The sequence below is a fragment of the Bufo gargarizans genome, chromosome 2 (genome assembly GCF_014858855.1).
Source record: "Bufo gargarizans isolate SCDJY-AF-19 chromosome 2, ASM1485885v1, whole genome shotgun sequence".
NCBI classification, from domain to species: domain Eukaryota; kingdom Metazoa; phylum Chordata; class Amphibia; order Anura; family Bufonidae; genus Bufo; species Bufo gargarizans.
Window position 1 is genome coordinate 479,236,704 of NC_058081.1, and position 25,987 is coordinate 479,262,690.

The 25,987-nt window shown below is 41.3% G+C and overlaps 1 protein-coding gene across 1 annotated transcript in view; it reads left to right on the forward strand.

Annotated features, from left to right (window-relative positions):
• SLC6A7 (solute carrier family 6 member 7) overlaps positions 1–25,987 on the forward strand; it is a 115,052-nt gene that overhangs the window by 32,360 nt on the left and 56,705 nt on the right. Inside the window, exons 2-8 of the mRNA XM_044277870.1 lie at positions 611–794; positions 2,563–2,694; positions 2,918–3,152; positions 3,346–3,484; positions 3,844–3,978; positions 6,485–6,588; positions 8,473–8,597. Of these exons, the coding sequence (XP_044133805.1) occupies positions 611–794; positions 2,563–2,694; positions 2,918–3,152; positions 3,346–3,484; positions 3,844–3,978; positions 6,485–6,588; positions 8,473–8,597 (1,054 nt within the window). The remainder of the gene's footprint in view (positions 1–610; positions 795–2,562; positions 2,695–2,917; positions 3,153–3,345; positions 3,485–3,843; positions 3,979–6,484; positions 6,589–8,472; positions 8,598–25,987) is intronic.

Below are 25,987 nucleotides of genomic sequence, written 5' to 3' on the forward strand. Positions count from 1 at the left end.
TTTGCATAGTGTTATGTATTCTGTGTATAATGTTTTCTACAATATATAACTCTATTTACTCCAGTGCTGGGCATACTCTAGTATAATGCTGTCTGTAGTGCCTGAGTATTCTTACAGTTTCTTATCTCCGAATGAAGAATAAAAGGCAAATAAATAAATAATGCTATAATTAGATTGGAAGCTATTTCTGCTCCAATTAGAACACTCTGCAAGCCATCATTTCCAGTGGCCATTTAACCACTTATTCCTATAATTGTATATTCGATCATATCATATTCAGTTCAGATAAAAATTAGCATTCGCTTCTGAGATTTCACATAGCTGCTTTTTTATTACTGGTTTTGTCGTGAGTTTTATTTTTAGTTATTATATAAGCAAAAATACAAATACTTAAGATTGCATTATCCTTTCATAAGGGTATAATTCTAACTTTTTTTGGGAGCCCAGGTTATTGGAAAAAGCCACATAAAGGGGAGTATACCCACACATGTATCTATAGAAGCCCAACTTATCGAGGCATAATACAGTTTTGTGCATAGCTTTTAGTTTGTTGACATGATTTTCTATATTTGACAAGTCATCCATAACAGTTTCTTCTTATTATTCCAAGCCTGTCACCCCAGACCTTTTGATGACCCCTAGTGATCGAGATGATGCAGAACTGGACATGGAATACCCAGTCGAACGAGGAAATTGGACGGGAAAGTTAGATTTTCTCCTGTCTTGCATTGGATACTGTGTTGGTTTGGGCAATGTCTGGAGGTTCCCATATAGAGCTTATACCAATGGAGGAGGTAATAAACATTTTCCTATCAAGTGTTGTCAACTTGATTGTCACTGTAGCAATCATTGCTCTCTATATTAAAGGGGTTGTCTCACCATGAAAACCCTTGCCCATATTCCCTACTAAGGTGTATGGACTTTATAAAGAAGCGGATCCCCTTATATACCAGGAGAAAGAGAAGCACTCTGTAAGGGCAGCTCCCATTCTGACAGATCTGGCATGACCTTGTATTACATAAACGGACAATCTTTGATTACATAAACATCATTCAGGTGGTCATACCAACAGCATTCCATGGGCATAAAATGTTTGTATCTTCTATAAAGGCTCAATTTTTTAATTTGGACTTCTACGCAAAATTATTTTTTAGACCATTAGAAAATGGTGTGAATGTAAGACAGCTCGGAAGCTGTCTTACATTTAGAAGCTGCGGTGTATCCACCAAAATGATGTAGAGGCCTGCACCTGATTTTCATCACATCTAATTTTGGAACCACACACTAAGATCACAGACTATTTGCCCGATACCAGTAAATTATTGTACCTTATAACATACTGTATAAAAAGAAGTTGGACACTTTTGTGAGATTGAAACAATGGCCAGTTTGCCTAATGGACATGGAGGAGTAGTTGTAATTAAAGTGTACCTGTCACCTTGCCTCAATGTGCATGTGTCCAATATGCAGGGCATGCATAAGTGAAGTGAGGTGTAGAGTCCTTGGCGTCATCAACGCTATGCAAATTAGCTTGGTGCCACTGTAGAAGAGTCCCAGGCTCTTCTCCTGGTAAGTTTGGATTATATTTTATTTCTTTTTTAGGGATGTATGGGTTTGTGGCCATAACCCAAATGTATGCAGTTAATTTAGTGACCCCAAACCAGATTAAATTTGTTCTAAATAGTCCATTTCGACAAGTATTTTGTTCTTTTATTTATTACCCAGTTCACACTTCTTTTAGTGTCTAGTGAAGATCAAGTGTTTAATATAGGGAGCTCAGGTTGACCTCTCCTGAGCTTTCCCCTGAGAACACAGCAGAGAAAGAGACAAGCTATAGAGAAAATCTGCTGAACAGTGCACATCGGTTATTTTATAAAAGGAAGCAAACAGATCTGTGTGAAATATTTTTGTCACCTTTTGTGCCACTGTGCAATCACCAGCATGGCTTTCACAGTAGTAGGAGTCTTTCTAAATTTAGTAATATAGTGTGATGACATGATGGCATACCCACTCATTATACATGGATTCTGCCAGCAGTCATATACAAATGTAAACTTGGCTTAAAAAAATACCACAAGGGCACCTTTTAAGTACCTAAAAGGTTGGACCATGATATATAGTCAAAGAGGACACAAAAACTTGGACGAGTGTCATTTTAGACTTGTGAGTTCATAAACATGAGGGAAACGTTATCTGGATCTGTTGATATTGACAGGATTGTTTGGGTTTTCATGGAACGCTTCCTCTTCTTCAAACAGCTGTCCCTACCCCGATCAGATATTGATGACCTATCCTGACAATAGGTCATCAATATAAATGGCAGGACAACCCCTTTATCTTTGCACACTCAATCTATCCAATATATCGATCTTAAAAATATGTTCTAGACTATAGTGTCAGGCATAGGTGGAAGTCCAGAATTAGAGTTTTCAGTGATCAACAACTTATCACCTTAAAAAAGGAAAAGCCCCATGTACCTCAGTAAGTACCCAATATATGAAGCCATCCCTACCGTCTAGCAATGATCTTCCCAGCTGTGCTGTAACAATTGTCATCTTTCAGGGGCATTTCTAATTCCATACTTCATCATGTTGGCCATTTGTGGAATCCCTCTCTTCTTCATGGAACTGTCTTTAGGCCAGTTTTCCAGTCTGGGACCCCTGGCTGTGTGGAAAATAAGTCCACTTTTCAAAGGTGAGTGTGATGCCATGTGCAGACTAAGCATCTTTTCTCTCATTCTGTATTGCAGTACTACAAGGCATCTTATCAATCTTAATGACTTGTTTATAATATTCCTGTGTTTTGTGTACCATGCCAATAAATGATATCACAGTGAAGCAAAGCATTCAGACAGTGCTATAGTATTTTAGTGCTGCAAAAGTTGTGACTCTCCTATGTATTTTTCTTTACTTTAAAGGTGTTGGCATGGGCATGCTGCTAATTGTTGCCCTGGTGGCCATCTACTACAACATGATAATAGCCTACGTTTTATTCTACCTCTTCGCCTCCCTGACTAGCAGTTTGCCCTGGGAGCACTGTGGCAACTGGTGGAACACTGAGCTCTGCCTGGACCACCATGTCATCCAGGCCAGCAACTCTGCGATGCCAATCAACATCAGCAGCACAGTCAGCCCCAGTGAAGAGTACTGGAGGTGAGTGGGGGGTGGGGGGTGCTTAGATGCTTAAAATGGTCTTCATTGTTTATGAATCATCAAGACCAAAGAACTAGACAAGATATATCTGATAATGTTGGGTGGAGGAGAGTTGTCAGTTACCAAACATTATCAATAATATCTATCTATCCATTCTATATTGTGATTTCTACGGTCAATGCTTCCACTGAAGTCGCTACGTTCTTCACATACAAGGGAGTTCTGGAATTGGGGATCCAGGACAAATTCGATGGAACCTGTGTCTGTGTCTTCTTCTGGCCTGGATCATTGTGTACCTATGCATTCTTAAGGGAGTGAAGTCTTCAGGCAAGGTATGGATTATAAAATACTATGGGGGGTCATTTATTATTGTTTTTACACTACTTTTTGGGTGTATTTTTGTCACAGATTTTGTCGCAAAGGGGTTTTGCGGCAAAATGTATGACTTTTTCCTGCTCACGCCACTGTTGCAAACCAGAAAAAAGTCACAAATTTTTGTGCAATGAGTTGTGACTGTTGTATATCAGAAAACTGTATGGCATACAGCGATTGGTAAATTTTGTCCCATAACTATTCTCAGTTATTCTTGGTCTCCAAGATAAATGATGACAGAGAGCAATATGAACATATCAGAGGTAATGTACATTGTAAAGTTTTTCTCAGGAACAGCTTTCCCATTTTTTAATTTTAGGTGGTCTATTTCACAGCAACATTCCCATACTTAATTCTCATAATGCTATTGATACGTGGTGTGACACTGGATGGAGCATGGATTGGAATCAAATTCTACCTCACACCACAGTTTGACCATTTGTTGTCTTCAAAGGTAAATATATTTTTTTTTAAATGATGTTTACTACTAGAGTTAGTGAGCAGTGTATTCTCTTTCCTTCTTCTAGCTCCCTTGCTGGTGTTGAATCCAGCGCTGGCACACACACCTGCAAAGATGCACCACAAGTATAAGATACATGCGCTTGTAGCTCATCTCATGCCTCTTGAGTTTTCTGAATTCCCCTCATCGTACGGTATCTGCACTTGGTAATACACTTCATAGGATTGTGTAGGCTTGTTATCAGCTCCAATACTACACATAAAAGCCTTAAAGGAGATGCCCATCTTTTTACTTTTTTACATTTGCACCCCAGCCTGCTGTATCTGTGGTAAAAAAATAAAAAAATAAAATCATACCCACCAGCTCCCTACCTTTCCTTTCCAGCAATCTAGCTCCCTTCACTGGTCCACTGTAAACTTCCTTATGGACAGAGTCGCATGTGCCTCTGCAGCCCATGACTGGCCACAGCAGTGCACATGACCCAGTCTGTCTAGAATTTTCTATGGCAGAGACTGGAAGACCAGTAAAGGGAACCAGGGAGCTGAAATGCAGTGGTAAGGGACAGGAGAGCATGTTTTTTTTTTCAGTTTCTTTACTTAATCAATACAAAAAAATCAAAAATTAAAAGCCACGTGTGAAAGCCTAAATACAACATTGATTTAAAACCTTGTAGAACCACATTAGTAGCAATAACCAGTGATGAGGGGCAGGTGCAATATTCGAATTTGCATTATTTTGCAAATATTTGGGTGAATATTCATAATATATTTGCGAATTCGTGATCTCCAGTCATTATTTTCTTGATGCCAAAAATCGGCAATCGGAAAATTCATGATAAAAAATAATAATTTTGAGATAAAAATTTGCAAAACGAAAATTCGCGATCAACACTACTCCAAAAGTCAAAGATATTACAGTCTTTTCTTTGGCCCACAAGCGAGAAGCAGTGAGGGATCATGAATACTGATGAAAAAAATCTAGAATATTCGTGATTACGAAGATATAGCACTATATTCTATATATTCGTGAATTCTCGAAGTGCCAATGTTTGCGATAAAAATTTGTGATTAGAATTTTCAATAACTAGCAATAACTTGAAGTAATCACTTTCTGTATGACTATATCAGTCTCTCATGTAATTCTGGAGGAATTTTGGCCCATCTTCTTTATAACAATGCTTCAGTTCATCTTCAATTCAAGTTTGTGGGCATTTGTTTATGCAGAGCTTTCTTGAGGTCCTGCCATTTCAATCGTGTTGAGGTCTGAACTTTGATTGGGTCATTGCAAGTCCTTAATTCTTTTCTTTTTAGCTCTTATGTTGTACATTTGTTGTCTTTCTTATTGTCCTGTTGCATAACCCTGTTTCGGCCAGGCTTTAGCTGTTGGATACATGGCCCCACATTTGACTCTAGAATACTTTAGTATACATAGGAGTTTATAGACAACTCAATGAATACTCTAGTTCCCGTAACTGCAAAACAAGTCCAAATCATCTTCGTGCTAGAAAGTTGCTATGGTATGTTTGTGCTGATATGCTGTGCTTAGTTTTCACAAACATGATGCTGTGCATGACCAAGCATCTTCAATTTGGTCTTCTCTGTCCAAAGAAGGTTGTTCCAGATTGACATTTTGTGGTTTGTTCAGATGCAACTTTGAAAACAAGCTCTACTTGTTCAGTCTTTTTCCAATTGTACTGATGTGAACATCAACATGTAGAATGCTAACTGAGGCCAGTAGATGTAGCTATTTGGAGTTTGTTATTTTTTGCAATTTCCCTGAGCATTTCATGTCTGACCTTGGGGTGATTTGCTAGGGCATCTACTCCTAGGAAGATAGTCAACTGTCCTGAATGTTTTCCACTTGAGAATGATTCTCTCACTGTAGAATGATGGACTTTAGATTGTTTGAAACTGGCCTTATAAACCTTCTCAGATTGATGGACAACAAAAATTGCCTCTCTAAGATCATTGCTGATGATGTTCTTTCTTGGCATTGGCTTAATATATGCCTGAATGCTGCAGACCATCAAATTGTCAAAAATTCTGCTTCCATAAAGGTGGTCACATTTACTGATGATTATTTAAACAAGGGCATTTGATTAGCAGCACTTAGCTGTTACTAAAGGTCCCTTCAAATGGGACGGCGGTGCAGCAGATTATGGGGAAGGAAGCTTTCAACCACCAGCAGTGGTTAAGGAAGACTGGTAGCAGTTTCTGGGTTTGCCTGTTGTGGTGACTATAGTGTTTCCTTAGAGTTGTACTTTCTTTTCATACACAACTTCCCCATTTTGGTCTAGTTTTTGTTAAATAATGACATGGTGCAATTTGTTATGTGTTGTTCATCTAAGGTTGTATTAATCTATGATGGAGTGAGTTATAGTCAAAAGAACTACAGATGCTTCAGGAAATGGTGCTAGCCTACAGACTGTTTTGCCCAGACCACACTCGCTTGTGTTAAAATTGTCAACTTTATTGTCAGTCTTTTATTTATCTAATTCTAGGTGTGGATAGAAGCAGCGTTGCAGATCTTTTACTCCCTTGGGGTCGGGTTTGGAGGACTTCTCACATTTGCATCCTACAATACTTTTCATCAAAACATATACAGGTAAATATGTAAATCTTCTTTCTTCCAGTTCTCGTGTCAATCGGGTTGAATATATTCCTATAACTAAAAGAAACAAGCCCAACAGATTAAAATATACCAGCAAAAATTGAGGAATGAGGTACATTTATGTCTGTCTCATGAGATCCAACCAAAATCTGTCAATGGAGCAATGAATTATGCTGACTGCTGAAGTATATTCCACTACTAATCCTCCACTGTGGATTTATTTATTTTTAAAAGTTCATTGCAAATAAAATTGAGGTAATATAGGAGAATAGGGTGTTCAGTTTCAAAAATTAAATATTTTTTATTTAAACAGTATAATATAAAAATATAAAAGTTATATAATATACAAGTACAATATAAAACCACTTGATTCCTCCCAGTTTACAAAATGTCTGCTTGCTGTCATTCAGTCACTGGAGAAGGTAAAAGACACAGTGTTTAGTAGTGTGTCCGGATGATGTGCAGACACACACCTTAAAGGGGTTCTCCGGGAATTAAAAAAAATGAACATACTTAAATATTACTTTATTATAAATACATTCCCAAATACTCTTCAGTAATTATAATGGCTTGTTTTGTCTGAGGAGCAATCATTAAGAGAAATAAAATGGCTGCTGTCCTAGTAGTACACACAAAACCTGTCCTAATCACACAGGAGGATAAGTTACTTCACATCACTGAGGTAAAGACCAGCCTCATCCTCCTCTCTGTCCTGCTTGTCAGGAATTATGATCCTGAAAACAGATGATAAGATCTTTAGCTGACTCTTTGTAGGAATGGAGTTCATGAGGCGACATGAAGTACAGAGAGGATGGATAGAACATACTGTGGTAATTTAGCCACATACCAACCGCCTCTCCGTACTTCATGTCTCCTCATGGACTCCATTCCTACAGAGATTCATCTAAAGATCTTATTATCTGCATTTAGGACCATAACCCCTGAGGCCAAAGCCGAGCAGAGAGGAGGCTGAGGCAGCTCTTTAGCTCAATGCTCTGAAGTAACTTATCCTGCTATGTGATTAGGACTGGGTTTGTGTGTAGTAATAGGACAGCAGCCATTTTATTTCTTCTGATGATTACTCCTTAGGAACCATTTTAAACAGCTGGTGGTCTCTGGTGGTCTGCTCATCAGAAAAAAATTGTGCAGTGCGAACACAGAATGGGGAAGATTCATCAAAACTGGTGTAAAGAAAAACTAGCTTAGTTGCCCATAGCAGCCAATCAGATTGATCTTTTTTATTTTCCAAAGGAGCTCTGAAAAATGAAAGTTGGAATCTGATTGGTTGCTTCCTTTCCACCAGTATTAATGAATCTCCCCCAATATCTCTGTAAGATTAGTGCATAATCTTAGGGTCCTCTTGCACAGGCTGATGTAGGGCCAAGAACATTTTAGACTGTCCTTAGCACATCCCCTATTTACACATGCTAATATGCTACTGACAAAGGACGATTTTAGCTGCTGCATAAAATATATGATTACTTGACAAACAAGCGTTTTGGTAATTTATATGGACCAATTATTGAATGTTCATTCCTAATAATTGGCTTGATCCTCGGCCATTGGATAAGTTACAGAAAATGTCTGTATACAGGTAATCAGAAAATCGAGATTTGTGGGTCACCTGTGTTGCTGATGGACCTAGGTGCATCAAACTAAATCTTACCACTTTGCATCTATGTCCATCAAGGTGACCTGCAAATTCTGACTTTCTATATACAAATGTATTCTGTTACTGATTCAGGCAACAGCCCCTGCAAAAGCGGATCTAAGAAATCTTGAAACCATGGAAGAATCGATTCAGCAATTTATATTGGAAAAATATTTACAGAATAACGTTTACCTCTTTAAGTGACAAGCTTTTTTAAAAATTTGCAGGGACACTTTTATTGTCACGCTAGGAAATGCCTTCACCAGCATTCTTGCAGGATTTGCTATCTTCTCCGTCCTGGGTTATATGTCCAAGGAGTTAGGTGTTCCAGTAGATCAAGTTGCCAAAGCAGGTAAGAATAAAATCTGACACTTTCCATTCTTCATCTCCTATTTGTCTGTGTACCAGGATTTTATGAACAGTAGATAATCATACAACAATCTGAATGATCAGAGCCTTGGAAGATGAGTGAGATTAACATTACGAGGTTAACCCCATGCTCCCTTCTCTTCTTAGGCTTCTTTCACACTAGTGTTTTGGCTTTCCATTTGTGAGATCCATACTCATGGGCTCTCACTAGCGCTCCAAAATCAGTTTTGCCCTAATGCATTCTAAATGGGAAAGGATCCCCTCAGAATGCATCAGTTTGCCTCCAATCAGTCTCTATTCCGCTCTGGACGCGGACACTAAAACGCTGTGTGTGTTATTGACAGTATCCCCCATAACAGTGACCTCTAAAGCACCCCACCCCTTTAATAGTGAACTCCACAGTCGCCCACCCCTTAACACTCACCCCCCAAAGTGCCCCGTCACTTCACAGGAGCCCATCCCCTAGACTTTGACTTCACAGCAGCCTGCTTTAACAGTGAGTTTAACAGCATCCCACTCCCTTGACATTGACCTCCTCAGGGGCCCACCCCCTTAACAGGGATCTATACAGCACCCCGCCCCTTAACACTGACCTGCATAGGGGACTGTCCCCTTATCTGTGACCGCCACTGTTCCCTGCCCCATAACAGAGACCTCCACAGCACCTGTTCCTTTAACAGTGACTGCCAAAGTACCACGTTCCCTTAACAGTAACCTTCACAGTATCCTGCTCCGTTAACAGTGACCTCACAGTATCCTGCTGACTTAACAGCGACCTCCAGAGCAGCTGCTACTTTAATAGTGGCCCCTGCCCCCTTAACAGTGACCTCCACAGCAGCTGCTCCTTTAATAGTGGCCCCTGCCCCCTTAACAGTGACCTCCACAGCAGCTGCTCCTTTAATAGTGGCCCTTGCCCCCTTAACAGTGACCTCCACCGCCCTGTCCCTTTAAGGCTCAGGCTACATGATGACATGTGTTGTAAAACATTTTTCATTCCAATGTTGCGCAACAATCTTTATAATGATAGGCTATGATGTAGCACTGCGACATGGGACATGCTGTCACTGAAAAACGACAGTCGCAAAAAATCCATTCAAGATGGATGCATGTAGCAGTGTAGTTGTGCATTAGGTGTCGTGCGACTAATTGTCTAACCCTAGGCTGACCTACAGCAGTGAAGAGAAATGACTGGGTTGTTATGGAAACCTGGAGTAAAACTGTGTGTATGCGGAGACTAAGGGCCTGCGACCTTCACAGCACCCGACCCTTTAACAGTGACCTCTACAGTGCCCGCTCCTTTAACAGTGACCTCCACAGTGCCCGACCCTTTAACAGTGACCTCCACAGCGTCCTGTGCCTTTAACAGTGACCTCCACAGTGCCCGCCTCTTTAACAGTGGCCTCCACAGCACCCGCACCTTCAACAGTGATCTCCACAGCGCCCACCCGTTTAACAGTGACCTCCACAGCCCCCTGCCCCTTTAATGCTAGGGCTACACAACGATATTTGTTGCGCAACATTTTGTCTCAACAACTTTTATAATGATAGGCTATGGTGTCGCACTGCAACATGCAACATGCTGCGACTGCAACACGATAGTCGCAAAAAATCCATCCAAGATGGATGCATGTAGCAGCGTAGTTGTTCCCTATGTGCCATGCGACTTATTCTGTAGCCCTAACCTAAGGCTGACCTACAGCAGTGAAAAAAGAAATGGCTGGGTTGGTATAGAAACCTGGAGTAAAACTGTGTGTATGGCAGTTGGGATTTGAAGACTTGCTGGCTTGTACTGGCTAATGCAGGTAATTTTTTGGTAATATAACAGAAACGGTACCTCCTAGAGAGCGGAGACCCAGTCTAAAACCTCCAAGGACACCTGATGTACCTGTGTGCCAAATTTGGTGAAGGTCGTTTCAGTTGTTTGGTCGCGCATAAAGAACAGACAGACAGACGTCCAGATAGAGACTCATTTATATATATATATGAGATATAGATGTGTTAAAGTGTACCTAATCCTTCAGACAAGCCTGTTCTAAAAAAAAAAAAAAATGAAATTTTTATTTTTTACTTTTCCTTGTAAAATAGGCACTTGAAGTTCAGGTGCCTATCACGCTTTGCAATCCGTACACTCATATACCGCTGATATGTTAGTGGTTTATAGGAGTACAGAATCCACTAGGGCCACACTGAGCGTTGTACAGGCAGGATCACACATCGCTGCCCCTGCCTGTACCAGCCTCACTCTTCTAAACCCTGGCATAGATGTACAAGAGGAGCAATGTGCCATGCGAGCTCCTGCTTTGCACATGCTCTGCTGAAAGCCTGCATAACGCATCAATACATTTATTCTGAGTTTCTGAGTTCAGTTGTACATGGAAATAGTCTAATCAGCGACTGATAGCATTCCCTGTGTAAGCGTGTATATATAGACAGCTGTCAGTCATTGATAGTTGTACACAGGGGAGGTGTTATCAGTGATTGGTCGCATTCTCTTTGTAAGTGTGTATACATAGATAGCTGTCAGTCCATTAATGGTTGTATATGGGGGTGTGTTATCAGTGATTGATAGCATTTTCTGTGTAAGTGTGTATACATAGATAGCTGTCAGTCACTGATAGCTGTACACAGGAGAGGTGTTATCAGTGATTAATAACATTTTCTGTATAAGTGTGCATACAGAGAGAGATGTCAGTCACTGATAGTTGTACACTGGGGAGGTGTTATCAGTGATTGATAGCATTCTCTGTGTAAATGTGTATACAGAGATAGCTGTCAGTTTTTTTTGGGGGGGGGGGTTTACTTATAATCCCTATAGTGCGATTTCTGCATACATAAGCTAAATAATCATTTCGGTTCAGTAGAATTTGTTAAAAACGTAATTTTAAAATATACAAATTACCTTGCTACCAGCAAGTAGGGCGGCTAAAGACGCCCCCCTCCGCATGTTGATTGACATGGCCAGAGAACGGGATCGTTCTCTGCTGGCCCTGTTTGAACTCAAAATCTTGCGCCTGCGCCATACCTGTCTTCAATCGGCGCAGGCGCACTGAGAGGCAGCCGCTCGCTCGGCCGCTCCATCATCAATGCACCTGCGCCTGGGTGTAGATGTGACGTCATCGGCGCAGGCGCATTGAGGATGGAGCGGCCGAGCGAGCGGCCGCGTCTCAGTGCGCCTGCGCTGACTGAATACCGTTACGGCGCAGGCGCGAGATCTTGATAGCAGACAGGGCCAGCAGAGGACGATCCCGTTCCCTGGCCCTGTCAATCAACATGCGGAGGGGGCGTCTTTAGGATCGGAGGATGCGGCTGCTACCAGCAAGTAGCCGCCCTACTTGCTGGTAGCAAGGTAATTTGCATATTTTAAAATTACGTTTTTAACAAATTCTACTGAACAGAAATGATTATTTAGGTTATGTATGCAGAAATGGCACTATTGGAATTATAAGTAAACAAAAAAAAAAAACTGTTTTGTGGGGTGACAGAAGCCCTTTAAATCTCTGTCAGATAATATATAGTAAATTACTATGGTGGGACTCGTTAGTGTCCTTCTTACTTACAGTTTCCATATCATGGAGTAGTAGGTAGGTGGTATAAGTTTCATGGGACAAAAATCCTTACTGTCCCTATCATGTCCCTTACCTATCCCTACCTACAGGCAGAGCACCCGCCTCAAAAGGGGTGACCCCACCTCTCGGTAGCTAAACCCTTTCTGGTGCCTATTAGTGTCCTGACTATTATTGTCCCAGAGATGAAGATTAGATGACAAAACTTAATGAAAAAAGCCAAATAAAAATTGCATTAATAAAAAAAGTCCCTAGATATTTAGCCTATAGATGATAAATAGTACCAGATGGTAAAGAGCCCTATGATTGGGGCTCAAAAGAAAGCCTCAGCTAAAAGATATGAGCTGACATGTATATGTCATCTCAGTCATGTTTATATCTGTCGCTTTAAATAAATAACAGCCTCCCAGGCCATTCCCCTTTGCTTCCTCTCTGGAGAGTGGGTAAAAAAGTGAGGGTATATACATTTACCACCCTCCCAAACCCCCTAAGTAGTGTTTAAAAACGATTACTTACCAGTCACAGAATCACCGTTATATGTAAATGCCTGCGCTCACTTATGCATATGAGTTCCAAAGACCAGCCGGAAGTCTCCATGCCGTCGGCGGAACACTAATGCGTTCCACCGACCGCCAGGAAGCCAGGCTAAATCCTGTTCCTTCGACGGAACGCAAATGTGCTCCACCAATAGGAGGACATGACGTAATAAATCTCTACAGTAGTGTGGAAATGCCCTCCATAGAGTTGAAAGCAGGAAATTAACCATGGACTGGACCACAAATTTGCGATACAAAGAGGAAAAGCATTAGCCACTATAACTACATCTATTGATTACACTAATGAAGAGCAGATATTAACAAATACTTAATTGAGGCAACAAAATAGACCATTTTAGAATATACAGACTAACTCAATAGTAATGGGGTTTCATTTTTTGGGGGGTAGATTTTTAAAAGAGGAGGATGAAAGTTGTCAAAAAGCCTGGGAACGAAACCAATAATAGTTATGCCCAAAGTGTAAAGGGGGATTTTTCTTAGTAGGTGTCCAATCTGATAACGACTACCTCTATGGATATAATCCTGATACATAAAGTCCTGGATCATTTCCGATCCAATTTATTCTGGCTATGGTGTAATACTAATGTTTCGGGAAAAAACATGACAGAGAGAAGAGGAGAAGACAAGACATCCTACAGAAAAAAGCTCAATGACAGTTGATCACTTAGACCCTTTGGGCAAACTGTAGACTGTAGATCTATTGACTTTCTTTCTGTAAGATTTTTCTATCCCAGTCTCCCTTTCAGGAAGAGGGATGAACCACTTCAATTATTTAACATTTAAAACCAAAGGGTCACCTCTGTGGAACTGGAGGATATGATTGGCTATTGGTGTATCTCTTTTATGTCTGATATCCACCAAATGATCATCAACCCTTCCTCTGAGTTCCCTTTTTGTCTTTCCTACTTAATTTAGAGGGCAGTCACATGTAATAAGATAAACTACCCCACTTGTTTTGCAGTTGGAGTAGTCTTTCATATTATAGATTTTTCCTGTTTATACACTTCTGAAGGTTTTAGATACCAAAATAAAAGGGCAGGCAATACAGCCACTACATTTAAAGGTTTCCGGTCCAACCATGTACCCAGAGTTTTTGGTTTCGTATACATGCTATGTATTAGTTGATCTTTAATGGATCTACCCCTCCTGAATGTTACCACATGTCTGGGAGTCAGTAAGTCCGTCAGGTATTGGTCTGTCTGTAGGATGTCCCAATGTTTTCTGAGGATTTCGTATAATCTTTCATGGGCATTATCATACATCCCTATTATCCTGACAGGGTTCTGCTGTTGTTGTTTCAATTGGGGTTCAGAAGTTCCTTCCTGTCTAAGAAGAAGGAATGTCTAAACGCCTTCTTAAGTGTTTCCTCCGGATAACCTCTTTGGAGAAATCTATTTTTAAGATCCCTGGACTGTTGCACAAATGTAGAAATATCGGTACAGTTTCTTCTGACAAGTATATACTGACCCTTCTGTATACCCCTCTTGAGGGGACGGGGATGATACCTCCCCCAATGTAATAGACTATTTATGGCCGTCGATTCACGAAAGGTTTTGGTGTCTAGCATACCTCCTTTTTTCCAGATTTTAATATCTAGAAATTAAATCTCATTAGTTCTTGCCTCCCAGGTGAAGCGGAGGCCCATAGGATTAGAATTCAAAGACTCCACAAAGGTGCTTAAGGCATCCTCTGGATCCCAATTGATCTCCCCTTAAAGGGAACCTGTCACCAGGATTTTGGGTATAGAACTGAGGACATGGGTTGCTAGATGGCTGCTAGCACATCCACAATACCCAGTCCCCATAGCTCTGTGTGCTTTTATTGTGTAAAAAAAACTATTTGATACATATGCAAATTAACCTGAGATGACTCTTCTCTGGTCACACAAGTAAGATATGACTCTTTTATGTTAATTTGCATAAAAGGCGGGAAGTACAAAAATGCATAATACTTATTGAATTTGTCTGCAAATTAAATTAAAGTTGTAATTTATATGTTAAGGGTAACACAATGAACATTTAGAAATGCTCAGTGAGGGTAGCATAGTAGAGGTGACAGGTTCCCTTTGTGGATCTTAGGAAGGGAAAAAAAGTTGGAATCTGTGGATTTCTTGGGGTCATGAACTTTTGTTCCTCTGAAGAAATCAGTTTGTTTTCAAAAGTATCTAACAAAATAATGTTAAGGTCCTCAGTTAAGATCTTTCAAAAGGGAATAAATTGGTAAATGGGCCATGTCCTACCATCCGGTCATTTTCATTTGCAAGTGATGACAACAGTCTAGTGCCTTCAAGGCAATATTGGGGATGCCTAACCTTAAGCATTCTTCCCTATCATTGTTTTTGTAAAATTTATGCCATTTTAATTTATGGGTAAAGAGATTTATATCCTTTATCCACGAGAAGGCAACAAAATGCACAGATGGAACAAACAAAAGTCCCTTTGAGAGGAGCTGTAATTCCTTATGTGAATATTCTGTTAGATTCACAATTTGGTTGTCATTTATTTGCATTTGTCTTCCCGTTGAAGGGTATCCTGTCCCTCAGTTGGTATGGTGGACCTGTGTGCTTCCCCCCTCCCTTGACCAAAAAACTGGAAGATGAGCCCCGCCAATGATGATCTAACTGATGAAGAAGATGCGTGTATTTATGTTTGTGTTCTTCCCTGGCTGCGTTGGGGGCCATCTTCTCCCTCCTCTACCCCTATTTCGACCCCTACTCAATGGTCTAGATTTGGGAATTTTATCTGTGTCAGAAGAATCAACATCTGTGCTTGAGTCGTCCCTGTTGTTCTCATTCAATTTCTGTTCATTAAAAAAATCCAGAGAGGTGGGGGTCTCCCCTTTTGAGGTGGGTGCTCTGCCTGTAGGTAGGGATAGGGAAGGGACATGATAGGGACAGTAAGGATTTTTGTCTCATGAAGCTTATACCACCTACCTTCTATTCCACGATATGTGATTCTACAAACTGTAAGTAAGAAGGACACTAACGAGTCCCACCATAGTAATTTACTATATATTATCTGACAGAGATTTAATGATGTAGATGACAACTACTTGTTGTATAATTTTTTTTAATTGATTGAGGGGTTTTCTATGTGTTTTTAAAGGATTTATTAAAAGTTATTTTTTTAAATAAGGGAAGGCTCTTTCAAATTAGACTGTACACAGGAGAGGTGTTATCAGTGATTGATAGCATTCTCTCTGTAAGTGTGTATACACAGGTAGCTGTTAGTCACTGATAGTTGTACCCAGGGGAGGTGTATCAGTGTTTGATAGCATTCTCTGTGTAAGTGTGTATACATAGATAACTGCCAGTCATGTGTTGTGTTGTGTTGCTGTGTGGCCTAAAAGCGGGGGCTGTAAAAGAACAAAAAATACTGTGCCGTGGTGTTCATTACATTACAAAAAACTGTAAGTTGAAGAATAATCCAGAGTTTAGTGGTAGGAACTAGGAAGTGGGAGAAAACCAAGAGAGATTTGAGTAACAGTACCTGCATATAGTTAGTGAACTATTCAAGTGCCCATCCCTCTTAAGGGGCTCTGGAAGTGGGCCTCTTCTGGCATTGCTTTAGAAGGCATTGCCCATTCCCTTTGGAATTGTACTGATTTATAATGCTGTGTCTTTGCCTGACCTCAAATGTAATGATTTGTACTAACATGATGCTGTCAGTACAAATCTTTACCGATGATGTCGGACTGAGGTTCAGGGCATTATAAATCAGTCCACTTCAGGAATTCATGCTCTGACATGGAGTGTGTTTCAGTAAACGCGCCCACGTGAAACTGGCGTTACTATGAAAATGGGCATGGTTTAATCGTAAGGTGTGTGACTTAAAGGGGTTATCCAGGAATTGATAACGATGACCTATCCCCGCCGATCAGCTGTTTCAGGGCGCCTCCACAGTTATCGGAGCTCTGGTAAGTGCAGCCAGCTTCTAGCAGTGTTCCAAGCACAGGGCTGTACATTGTATAGCGACTGTGCTCGGTATTGCAGCTCAGCCCCATTGACTTGAATGGGGCTGAGCTGCAACTAGGCCTTGTGACAAATGTATGATAATGCTCTTTGAGCGCCGCCGCATCTTCTAACAGCTGATGGTCCCGGTTGTTGGACTCCCACTGATCTAATATAATCTGATATCTGAGGATAGGTCATCAATATAAATTTCCAGATAACCCCTTTAAATGCGACACATTTTTCCATTAAATAAGCCAATCAATAGATGTTGTAAAGTTAAACAAGTCTGTCTAACGTGCAGCGAGATGCACCAAATTTATCATACAGAGCGGACTACTGTGATAAATATGGCACATCTTTAGACTTACCGATCTAAGTTTATGCTGCATACATATTAAGACTAAATCTGCCCCATTATTTGCTCTAAAAAGGACAAACTAAAAAACTAGAGATGAGTAAAAGGATTATGAAATTTAACCAATCTGAATGTTGTGTGAGTCAAATTGGCAGAATCAAGAATAGAGAGAGAGAGATGGACAAATGAAAGAGGAGCGAATCAAACTTCTTTTGTCACCACCAAATTTAATATGACGAAATTGATATTTTTTTCATACATTGAATTCCCAGGGCCTAATAATAAAACAGACGGATGATAATTATGGTATACCTTTATCTATTTAATCATTTGGCATCTCTTTCTAAGAAAAAATATGGAAACTAATGACAAACAATAGGACTAGGCAGCTGAAGCTGCAGGGAGTACCCCCCAGGACACTCCCGTAGAGTTGAACATAACTCAATTAATGTCACTTAGCTAATTTTTAGAGCTGTCATCTCAGAGATGCTGATGATCAAGCTGTGACATGGGCATATCATGTACTTTAATAATGCAGAGAGCTGGTAAGCCTGCAAAAGTTTTTTTTCCCAAAACGTGCAAAAATCTATTACACAATTTTCCCCTGAGACCCAACAGCTACAGATCTATATTCTTTTTCTCCGCTGTGTGATATTTAAAAAATATTTAAGATTTTCTGCTGAACCTCAGCAAACACTTAAGTTCTGTATGGAAAAATATGAATATAATGACACCCAATAACCTCCTTTAAAGGGAATGTATCATTAGAAAAACATATTATTATACATATTATATTTGCTGATTTTATTTTATTTTTTTACTCTTGCATGTGACTATATATAAAAAATTGAAATCTGCAGTGATCACTAAGCCTAATAGTAGGACAACACTTCCTTCTTTTCAGTAGTCACCTCACAGGCAGAATTATAATGACAGTTATTACCTATATACAGATAACATAAGATTACATTACTTCAATGGGTAATGGTCACAGCTCACCTCTTTCTAGGGAAAGGAATTACCTGTAGAAAGAGGGAGGTGCTCATGCCACTCTACAGAGCACTAGTGAGACCTCATTTGGAGTATTGTGCGCAGTACTGGAGGCCATATCTCCGGAAGGATATTGATACTTTGGAGAGAGTTCAGAGAAGAGCTACTAAACTGGTACATGGATTGCAGGATAAAACTTACCAGGAAAGATTAAAGGACCTTAACATGTTATAGCTTGGAAGAAAGACGAGACAGAGGGGATATGATAGAAACTTTTAAATACCGTATTTTTCGCCGTATAAGACGCACCGGCGTATAAGACGCACCTAGGTTTTTGGGGAGGAAAATAAGAAAAAAAATATTTTGAACTAATTGTGGTCTGTGGGTGATGCACTGTTATGGGGATCTGTGGATGACGCACTGTTATGGGGGATCTGTGGGTGACACTTATAGGGGATCCTCTCTGGATGGCGCTGTTATGAGGATCTGTGTATGACAGTTATGGTGGGGATCTGTGGATGACACATATATAGCATCTTATGCTATGTGTCATCCACAGATCCCCTCCATAAGTGTGGGGGTCGCATTTGCTTTTATAATGGGGGTGGGGGTCGCATCTGCATTTATAATGACAGCGGGGCCCGTGCAGTGACTGTATTCTACTACACGGGCCCCGCTTACTGTACAATCATATCCCTAATACCGTAGTTAATTGTTGTGTGCACTGCATGTAAAAGCATAATGAGCGATGATGAGCGCTATTACTTACAATTAGAAGCGCTTGCCGTTCGGAGCAGGGAGGAGGGAGGAGGCAGGAGGCAGGCCGGGAGGACGGGCGCTGGCAGTGTGAGTCATCCGTCATGCGCCCACGCCGCCTGCTTCATTCATGAAGCAGGCGGCGCAGGCGCGTGACGTATGACTCACACTGCCAGCGCCCGTCCTCCCGGCCTGCCTCCTCCCTCCTCTCTGCTCCGAACGGCAAGCGCTTCTAATTGTAAGTAATAGCGCTCATCATCGCTCATTATGCTTTTACATGCAGTGCACACAACAATTAACTACGGTATTAGGGATATGATTGTACAGTAAGCGGGGCCCGTGTAGTAGAATACAGTCACTGCACGGGCCCCGCTGTCATTATAAATGCAGATGCCGCCCCCAGCCCCTCCTCCCTCACAGCTGATATACCCGCCGCACGGCATCGCGGCGGGTGTATCATTGAAAACTAAGCAAAATCGGCTACATTCGCCGTATAAAACGCACTGCTATTTCCCCCCCACTTTTGGGGGGGAAAAAGTGCGTCTTATACGGCGAAAAATACGGTACATAAAGGGAATCAACAAGGTAAAAGAGGAAAGAATATTTAAAAGAAGAAAAACTGCTACAAGAGGACATAGTTTTAAATTAGAGGAGCAAAGGTTTAAAAGTAATATCAGGAAGTATTACTTTACTGAGAGAGTAGTGGATGCATGGAATAGCCTTCCTGCAGAAGTGGTAGCTGCAAATACAGTGAAGGAGTTAAGCATGCATAGGATAGGCATAAGGCCATCCTTCATATAAGATAGGGCCAGGGACTATTCATAGTATTCAGTATATTGGGCAGACTAGATGGGCCAAATGGTTCTTATCTGCCGACACATTCTATGTTTCTATGTTTCTTCCCTGTACAATGACCTCCTTACTGGTCACAGAGCACGTCCAGAACACTCTCCAATAGAAGTTAGTTATCTCCGGAGTATTATTCTCTATGGTCCATGTGGCTCAAACATTTGAGAAAGGAAAGAGTTAAAAGGCAAATTTGAGCACCCTATAGGCACAGTCTGTAATATGTATCTTGCTTCGGAAGAATTTTTGGAGTAATAGTCCTAAATGAAATATTTTTGGAGTATTAGTCATAATCTACTCATTTGTTTACAGTAAAAGTTATAATGAAGTAATAGCGATAGTACTGTATCCACTCCACAGTTTTTGAAAACTGTCTCATATTGGTCCTCAAAATATCTATTAGTATAGTTGCTTATTTTTTTATTTTTATAAGAGGAGCCCTAAGGCATTACTCTAACATTGTCAACTTTTAATGGTGTAACTGTCTAGCACCCATGCTCGTATCACACATATTCTGCCAGGCAGATGGTGCCTTTCTTCTCCATCCTGATTCTACTGGGATTTGTACCGTAAGTTTTGGCTGCCTAATCCAATAAATGTAGCTAATTCTGCTATATTGGTTCTAACTATTAAGGTTTTACAAGGCTGCCATATTCAGTAATTTTCATCATTAGTAAAATTCCCTTCTAATTAAGGGGAAAGTCAATTGTACAATCCCAGACCCAGCTACAATGATGAAGCATGCAGTCAATTAGGTCATCAATGAGGTGTCAAGTCTGATCCAACCAGGGGCATAAATTGATCTGCCTATCAGTCTGTGTCTATATATACTGTGCATACATACAGTGGCATGCAAACGTTTTGGCACCACTGGTGAAAATTACTGTTACTGTAAACAGTTAAGCAAGTTGAAGATGCAAAAGGCATAAAGATAAAGATGAAACACACTTTTCAACATTATAAGCAATATCAGTGTATTATTTTGGTTTTGTACAATTGAAGAGTAAACAAAGGAAAGGGGTGCCTTGCACAAATATATGAGAACCTAAGTAGCTTTGACCAAAGTCTCAGACCTTAAAGAGGACCTTTCATGGGTCCAGAAATTATAAACTAAGTATCAGGATACTTAGGGCATAGTGCAGGGATCTAACTGCACTTACTATTTTTTCTGGGCGCTGCTTCTTTCGCCCACTGTGGCTCCCGTTGCATTCTCCCGCCTGGTATGCTAATTTTAGCATCGGAACACTGAGGAGGAAACTGAGTCTTTCTCTGTGGGTGTCACCTTATTCCTGGCTGTAGCGCTTTCAAATCGCAGCAGAGTATTACAGCCAAAGATTGGACAGCGCTACAGCCAGAGAGAAGGAGATGCCCACGGAGAAAGACTTAGATGCCCTCATTGTTCCGATGCTAAAATTAGCATACCAGGCAGGAGAATACAACAGGGGTCACAGCGGGAGAATGGAGCGGCGCCCAGAAATAATAGTAAGTACAGTTAGATCCCTGCACTATAACCTACGTATCCTGATACTTAGTTTTTAATGTCTTGACCCATGAAAGGTCCTCTTTAAATACCCTGTTTAAGGTTTGTTCACAACCATCGTTAGATAAGGCCAGGTGATGCAAATTTCAAAGTTTTATAAATACCCATATTTCTCTAACATTGTCCCAAAAACAGCAGCCATGGGTTCTTCTAAGCAGCTGCCTAACACTTTAAAAATGAAAATTAGTGAGGCCCACAAAGCAGGAGAAGGCTATAAGAAGATAGCACAACATTTTCTGGTTGCCATTTCCTCAGTTTGAAATGTAACTAAGAAATGGCAGTTAACAGGAACAGTGGAGGTCAAGAGAAGTTCTGGAAGACCAAATAAAATTTGAGAGACAGCTGCTCATAAGATTGTTAGAATCCCCTGCAAAAGACCTTCAGGAGCGTTTAGCAACCTTGAATTGTGGTACATTATTCTGATGTTCAGTGACACCTTCACAAATATGGACTTCATGGAAGCGTCATAAGAAGAAAACCTCTCCTGCGTCTTCACCACAAAATTCAGAGTCATAGGTTTGCAAAAGAACATCTAAACAAGCCTGATGCATTTTGGAAACAAGTCCTATGGACTGATGAGGTTAAGATAGAACTTTTTGGCCATAATGAGCAAAGATATGTTTGCAAAAAAAATGGCACATAATGTCATGAACACCTCTCCAACCATTAAGCATTGGGGTGGATCAATCATGCTTTGGGGTTGTGTTGTGGCCAATGGCATAGGAAACATTTCATGGGTAGAGGGAGTAATGGATCCGATGAACTTATAGCAAATTCTGGAAGCAAACATAACACCAATTGTATAAAATCTGAAGTTGAAAAGAGGATGTCTTCTATAAATGGATAACACACTTCAAAATCCACAATAGACTACCTCAAAAGGTACAAACTGAAGGTTTTACCATGGTCCTCACAGTCCCGATCTGAACATCATTGAAAATCTGTTAATAGACCTCAAAAATCCCATTTGTGCAAGATAGCCCAGGCATCTGACACAACTGGAAGACTTTTGCAAGGAAGAATGGTTGAGAATCCCGCATACAAGAATCAAAAGACTCTTGGCTGGCTACAAAAAGCATTTGCAAGCTGTTATACCCACTACTAGGTACCAGGCTGCCCAAAACTGTCACAGAAGGCATGGAGGTAAAACTTAACCTTTAATTTATAATAATAAAATATATCATTTGTGTATATGCCAAAAGACAAATAAAGAAATAAATAGGGCCCTATATAAACAGGAATAACGACAATAAAATAAAAATATGGAAAGGGCAATGCCGGATGAGATGTAGGGATGGTAAGTAGAGCACAAACAGGGAGAGAAAAACTTTCCCTAATATGCCCTGTCTGCTACTAATTACAGAGAATCACGGTGGGTGAACCCTGCACAGGAACCTACCCCTGTCCATACCCTAGTACAGGCATGCTCAACCTGCGGCCCTCCAGCTATTATAAAACTACAACTCCCACAATGCCCTGATGTAGGCTGATAGCTGTAGACTGTTCATGAATGCTGGGAGTTGTATTTTTGCTGGAGGGCCGCAGGTTGAGCATGCCTGCCCTAGTACACCCTAAGCCGACTCTATGCGTTTCTCCCTGTCGGGTTCATCAGAGGACAAAATATACCATTAGGGTAATGATAATATACAGATACAGATGCTGCAAGATAATTGCCCTGGGACCATTTATTTGTCTTTTGGCATTTTCATTTCTATGGTATATTTTATTATGAAAAATTAAAGGTTATGTTTGAACTCCATGCCTTCTGTGAATCCCTTGTCCCTCATGGTTTATACATATCTGTAATATACTGTATATTTATTTTCTGTGATATCTGCCCAAAGCTTTGCTTTGGACATTTTCCTTTTTAGTTAAAATATAAAACATTTAAAGGGTACTTGCGTTGTTTGATTCCGGCAGGCAGTTCCGTTGCCTGAACTGCCTGCCTGATCAGGCAAACTGTATGCAAACGCATGTAATTTTTTTTTTTGGCTGATCAGGCATTTTTCAGACTGATCAGGATCCAGATCAGTCAGAAAAATGCCTGATCAGTCAGAAAAATGCATAGCAATACCGAATCCGTTTTTCCGGTGTCATCAGGCAAAACAGATCAGGCATTTATTTTTTTGTAGTTTTTAAAGGTCTGCGCATGCGCAGACTGGAAGAACAGATCCGGCATTACGCTATTTTGAATACATTACTAATACTAATACATTCCTATGGAAAAAAATGCCAGCATTCAGGCAAGTCTTCAGGTTTTTTTTTCGCCGGAGATAAAACCGTAGCATGCTACGGTTTTCTCTTTTGCCTGATCAGTCAAAATGACTGAACTGAAGACATCCTGATGCATCCTAAAGGGATTACTCTCCATTCAGAATGCCTGGGGATATGCCTGATCAGTTATTTTCTGGTATAGAGCCCCTGTGACGGAACTCGCTGTGAAAGTACCCTAAAATAAAAAATAGCTTTTGCTTAAAATACCAATGGAATGTATGCCTTTTAGGCCTCTTTCACACTTGCATTGTCCGGATCCGGCGTGTACTCCACTTGCCGGAATTACACGCTGGATCTGGAAAAACGCAAGTGAACTGAAAGCATTTGAAGACGGATCCGTCTTCAAAATGCTTTCAGTGCTACTAAGGCAGCCAGGGCGCTATTAAAGTCCTGGTTGCCATAGTAGGAGCGGGGGAGCAGTATACTTACAGTCCGCGCGGCTCCCGGGGCGCTCCAGAATGACACCAGAGCGCCCCATGTGCATGGATGACGTGCCATTCGATCACGTGATCCATGCGCTTGGGGCGCCCTGACGTCACTCTGGAGCGCCCCGGGAGCCGCACGGACGGTAAGTATACTGCTCCCCCGCTCCCCACTACACTTTACCATGGCTGTCAGGACTTTAGCGTCCCGGCAGCCATGGTAACCATTCAGAAAAAGCTAAACGTCAGATCCGGCAATGCGCCGAAACGACGTTTAGCTTAAGGCCGGATCCGGAACAATGCCTTTCAATGGGCATTAATTCCGGATCCGGCCTTGCGGCAAGTCTTCAGGATTTTTGTCTGGAGCAAAAAGCGCAGCATGCTGCGGTATTTTCTCCGGCCAAAAAACGTTCCGGTCCGGAACTGAAGACATCCTGATGCATCCTGAACGGATTTCTCTCCATTCAGAATGCATTAGGATAAAACTGATCAGGATTCTTCCGGCATAGAGCCCCGACGACGGAACTCTATGCCGGAAGACAAGAACGCAAGTGTGAAAGAGCCCTAAGAGAACATTTCATCTTCAGCTTGCTTAACTGTACACAGTAACAGTAATTTTGACCAGGAGTTCCCAAACTTTTGCATGCTATTGTAATTAATGTACATGAAACATGGAGTAACTTTGTAAATACATTGCGTGCACTTATTTTGATTTTAAGCCTTTATTATAACCCAGAACAAAAATCATAATTCTGCTGGCTATGGTTGAAAAGCCATTGCAAGCCCGGGAGCGCATACTCCTGTGTTTTTGAACTCCCAGGTGCAGTGATCAAATTTGACCGCGGCATCTGAAGGGTTAAATGTGTGTGATTGCTGTTATCGTCGTTCGCATTCATTATCCCTGGGTGTCTGCTGTTACGTTGGGCAGTGTCACGGTGCGGTTCACTGCGACAGTTGTGGCCATGTAGGCTGGCTGCATGCTCTCTCGCGTATTGGATGCAGGCTGACACCGGTGTATGCTGGTTGCTTGTGACTGCTGTGGCTGTGGTGTTGTGTATGAACTGTCGCCTGTGTTTGTGTCTTCCCACATCCATATGTCTGTGGTTCCTGTAACCAGTGCCGTGCAGGCTGGATGCATGCACTGTATGTACTGGCTGTGGGTGTTCCCATGTATGCTGGTTCTGTGATGCGTGCTGGCTGCGGCCTTGTGTGTGCACATGGTCTGAGTATGGATGCTATTAGTTTTTTGTATCTGTGCGTTTCTCTCAATCCTTGTTGTTGTGTAGGCTGGCTGCATGTAACCTCATACTGGCTATGGGTTTTCCCGTGTATGCTGGTTGTTGTTTTGGGCATGTTGACTGTAGCATACAGTGACTGGTGTAAACTGGCACTTGTTTGTTTTATAGTTCTTGTTACTCCTGGTTCTGGTGGGGTTAACATTCCCTGGTGTGGGCCTGAGTGTGATTTATGCCCTCGTTATGCAGTCTTTTCTAATTGTGAGCTGTGGGTCTTGGGGTTTTTGTCTGTTTTGAGCCTTGCTGGGTGCAGCATCTTTGCTTGCTATCTGCCCCTTCTGTGTGGTGTCGCCTGGTAAAGCATTGATGTTGTTTCCCACACATTTATGTCTGTTTGCTCTGTTTGACCATGTCTTGCCATGTTGTGTTGGTATCTGTCCTTGTCTGAGATTTGCCTAGTCTGTATTGTGTTTTGCCTCTGTACCCTTGTCCATGTATAGCCTGGTCTTCTGTGTCTAGTTCCTTGATAGCCTGGCAGTGCTTACCTGCTTCTGATCCTGTCTTGTTCATGATAGCCTGGCAGTGCTTACCTGCTTCTGATCCTGTCTTGTTCATGATAGCCTGGCAGTGCTTAACTGCTTCTGATCTTGTCTTGTTCATGATAGCCTGGCAGTGCTTAACTGCTTCTTATCCTGTCTTATTCATGATAGCCTGGCAGTGCTTAACTGAATCTGATCTTGTCTTGTTCATGTTCATGATAGCCTGGCAGTGCTTAACTGCTTCTTATCCTGTCTTATTCATGATAGCCTGGCAGTGCTTAACTGCTTCTGATCCTGTCTTGTTCATTATAGCCTGGCAGTGCTTACCTGCTTCTGATCCTGTC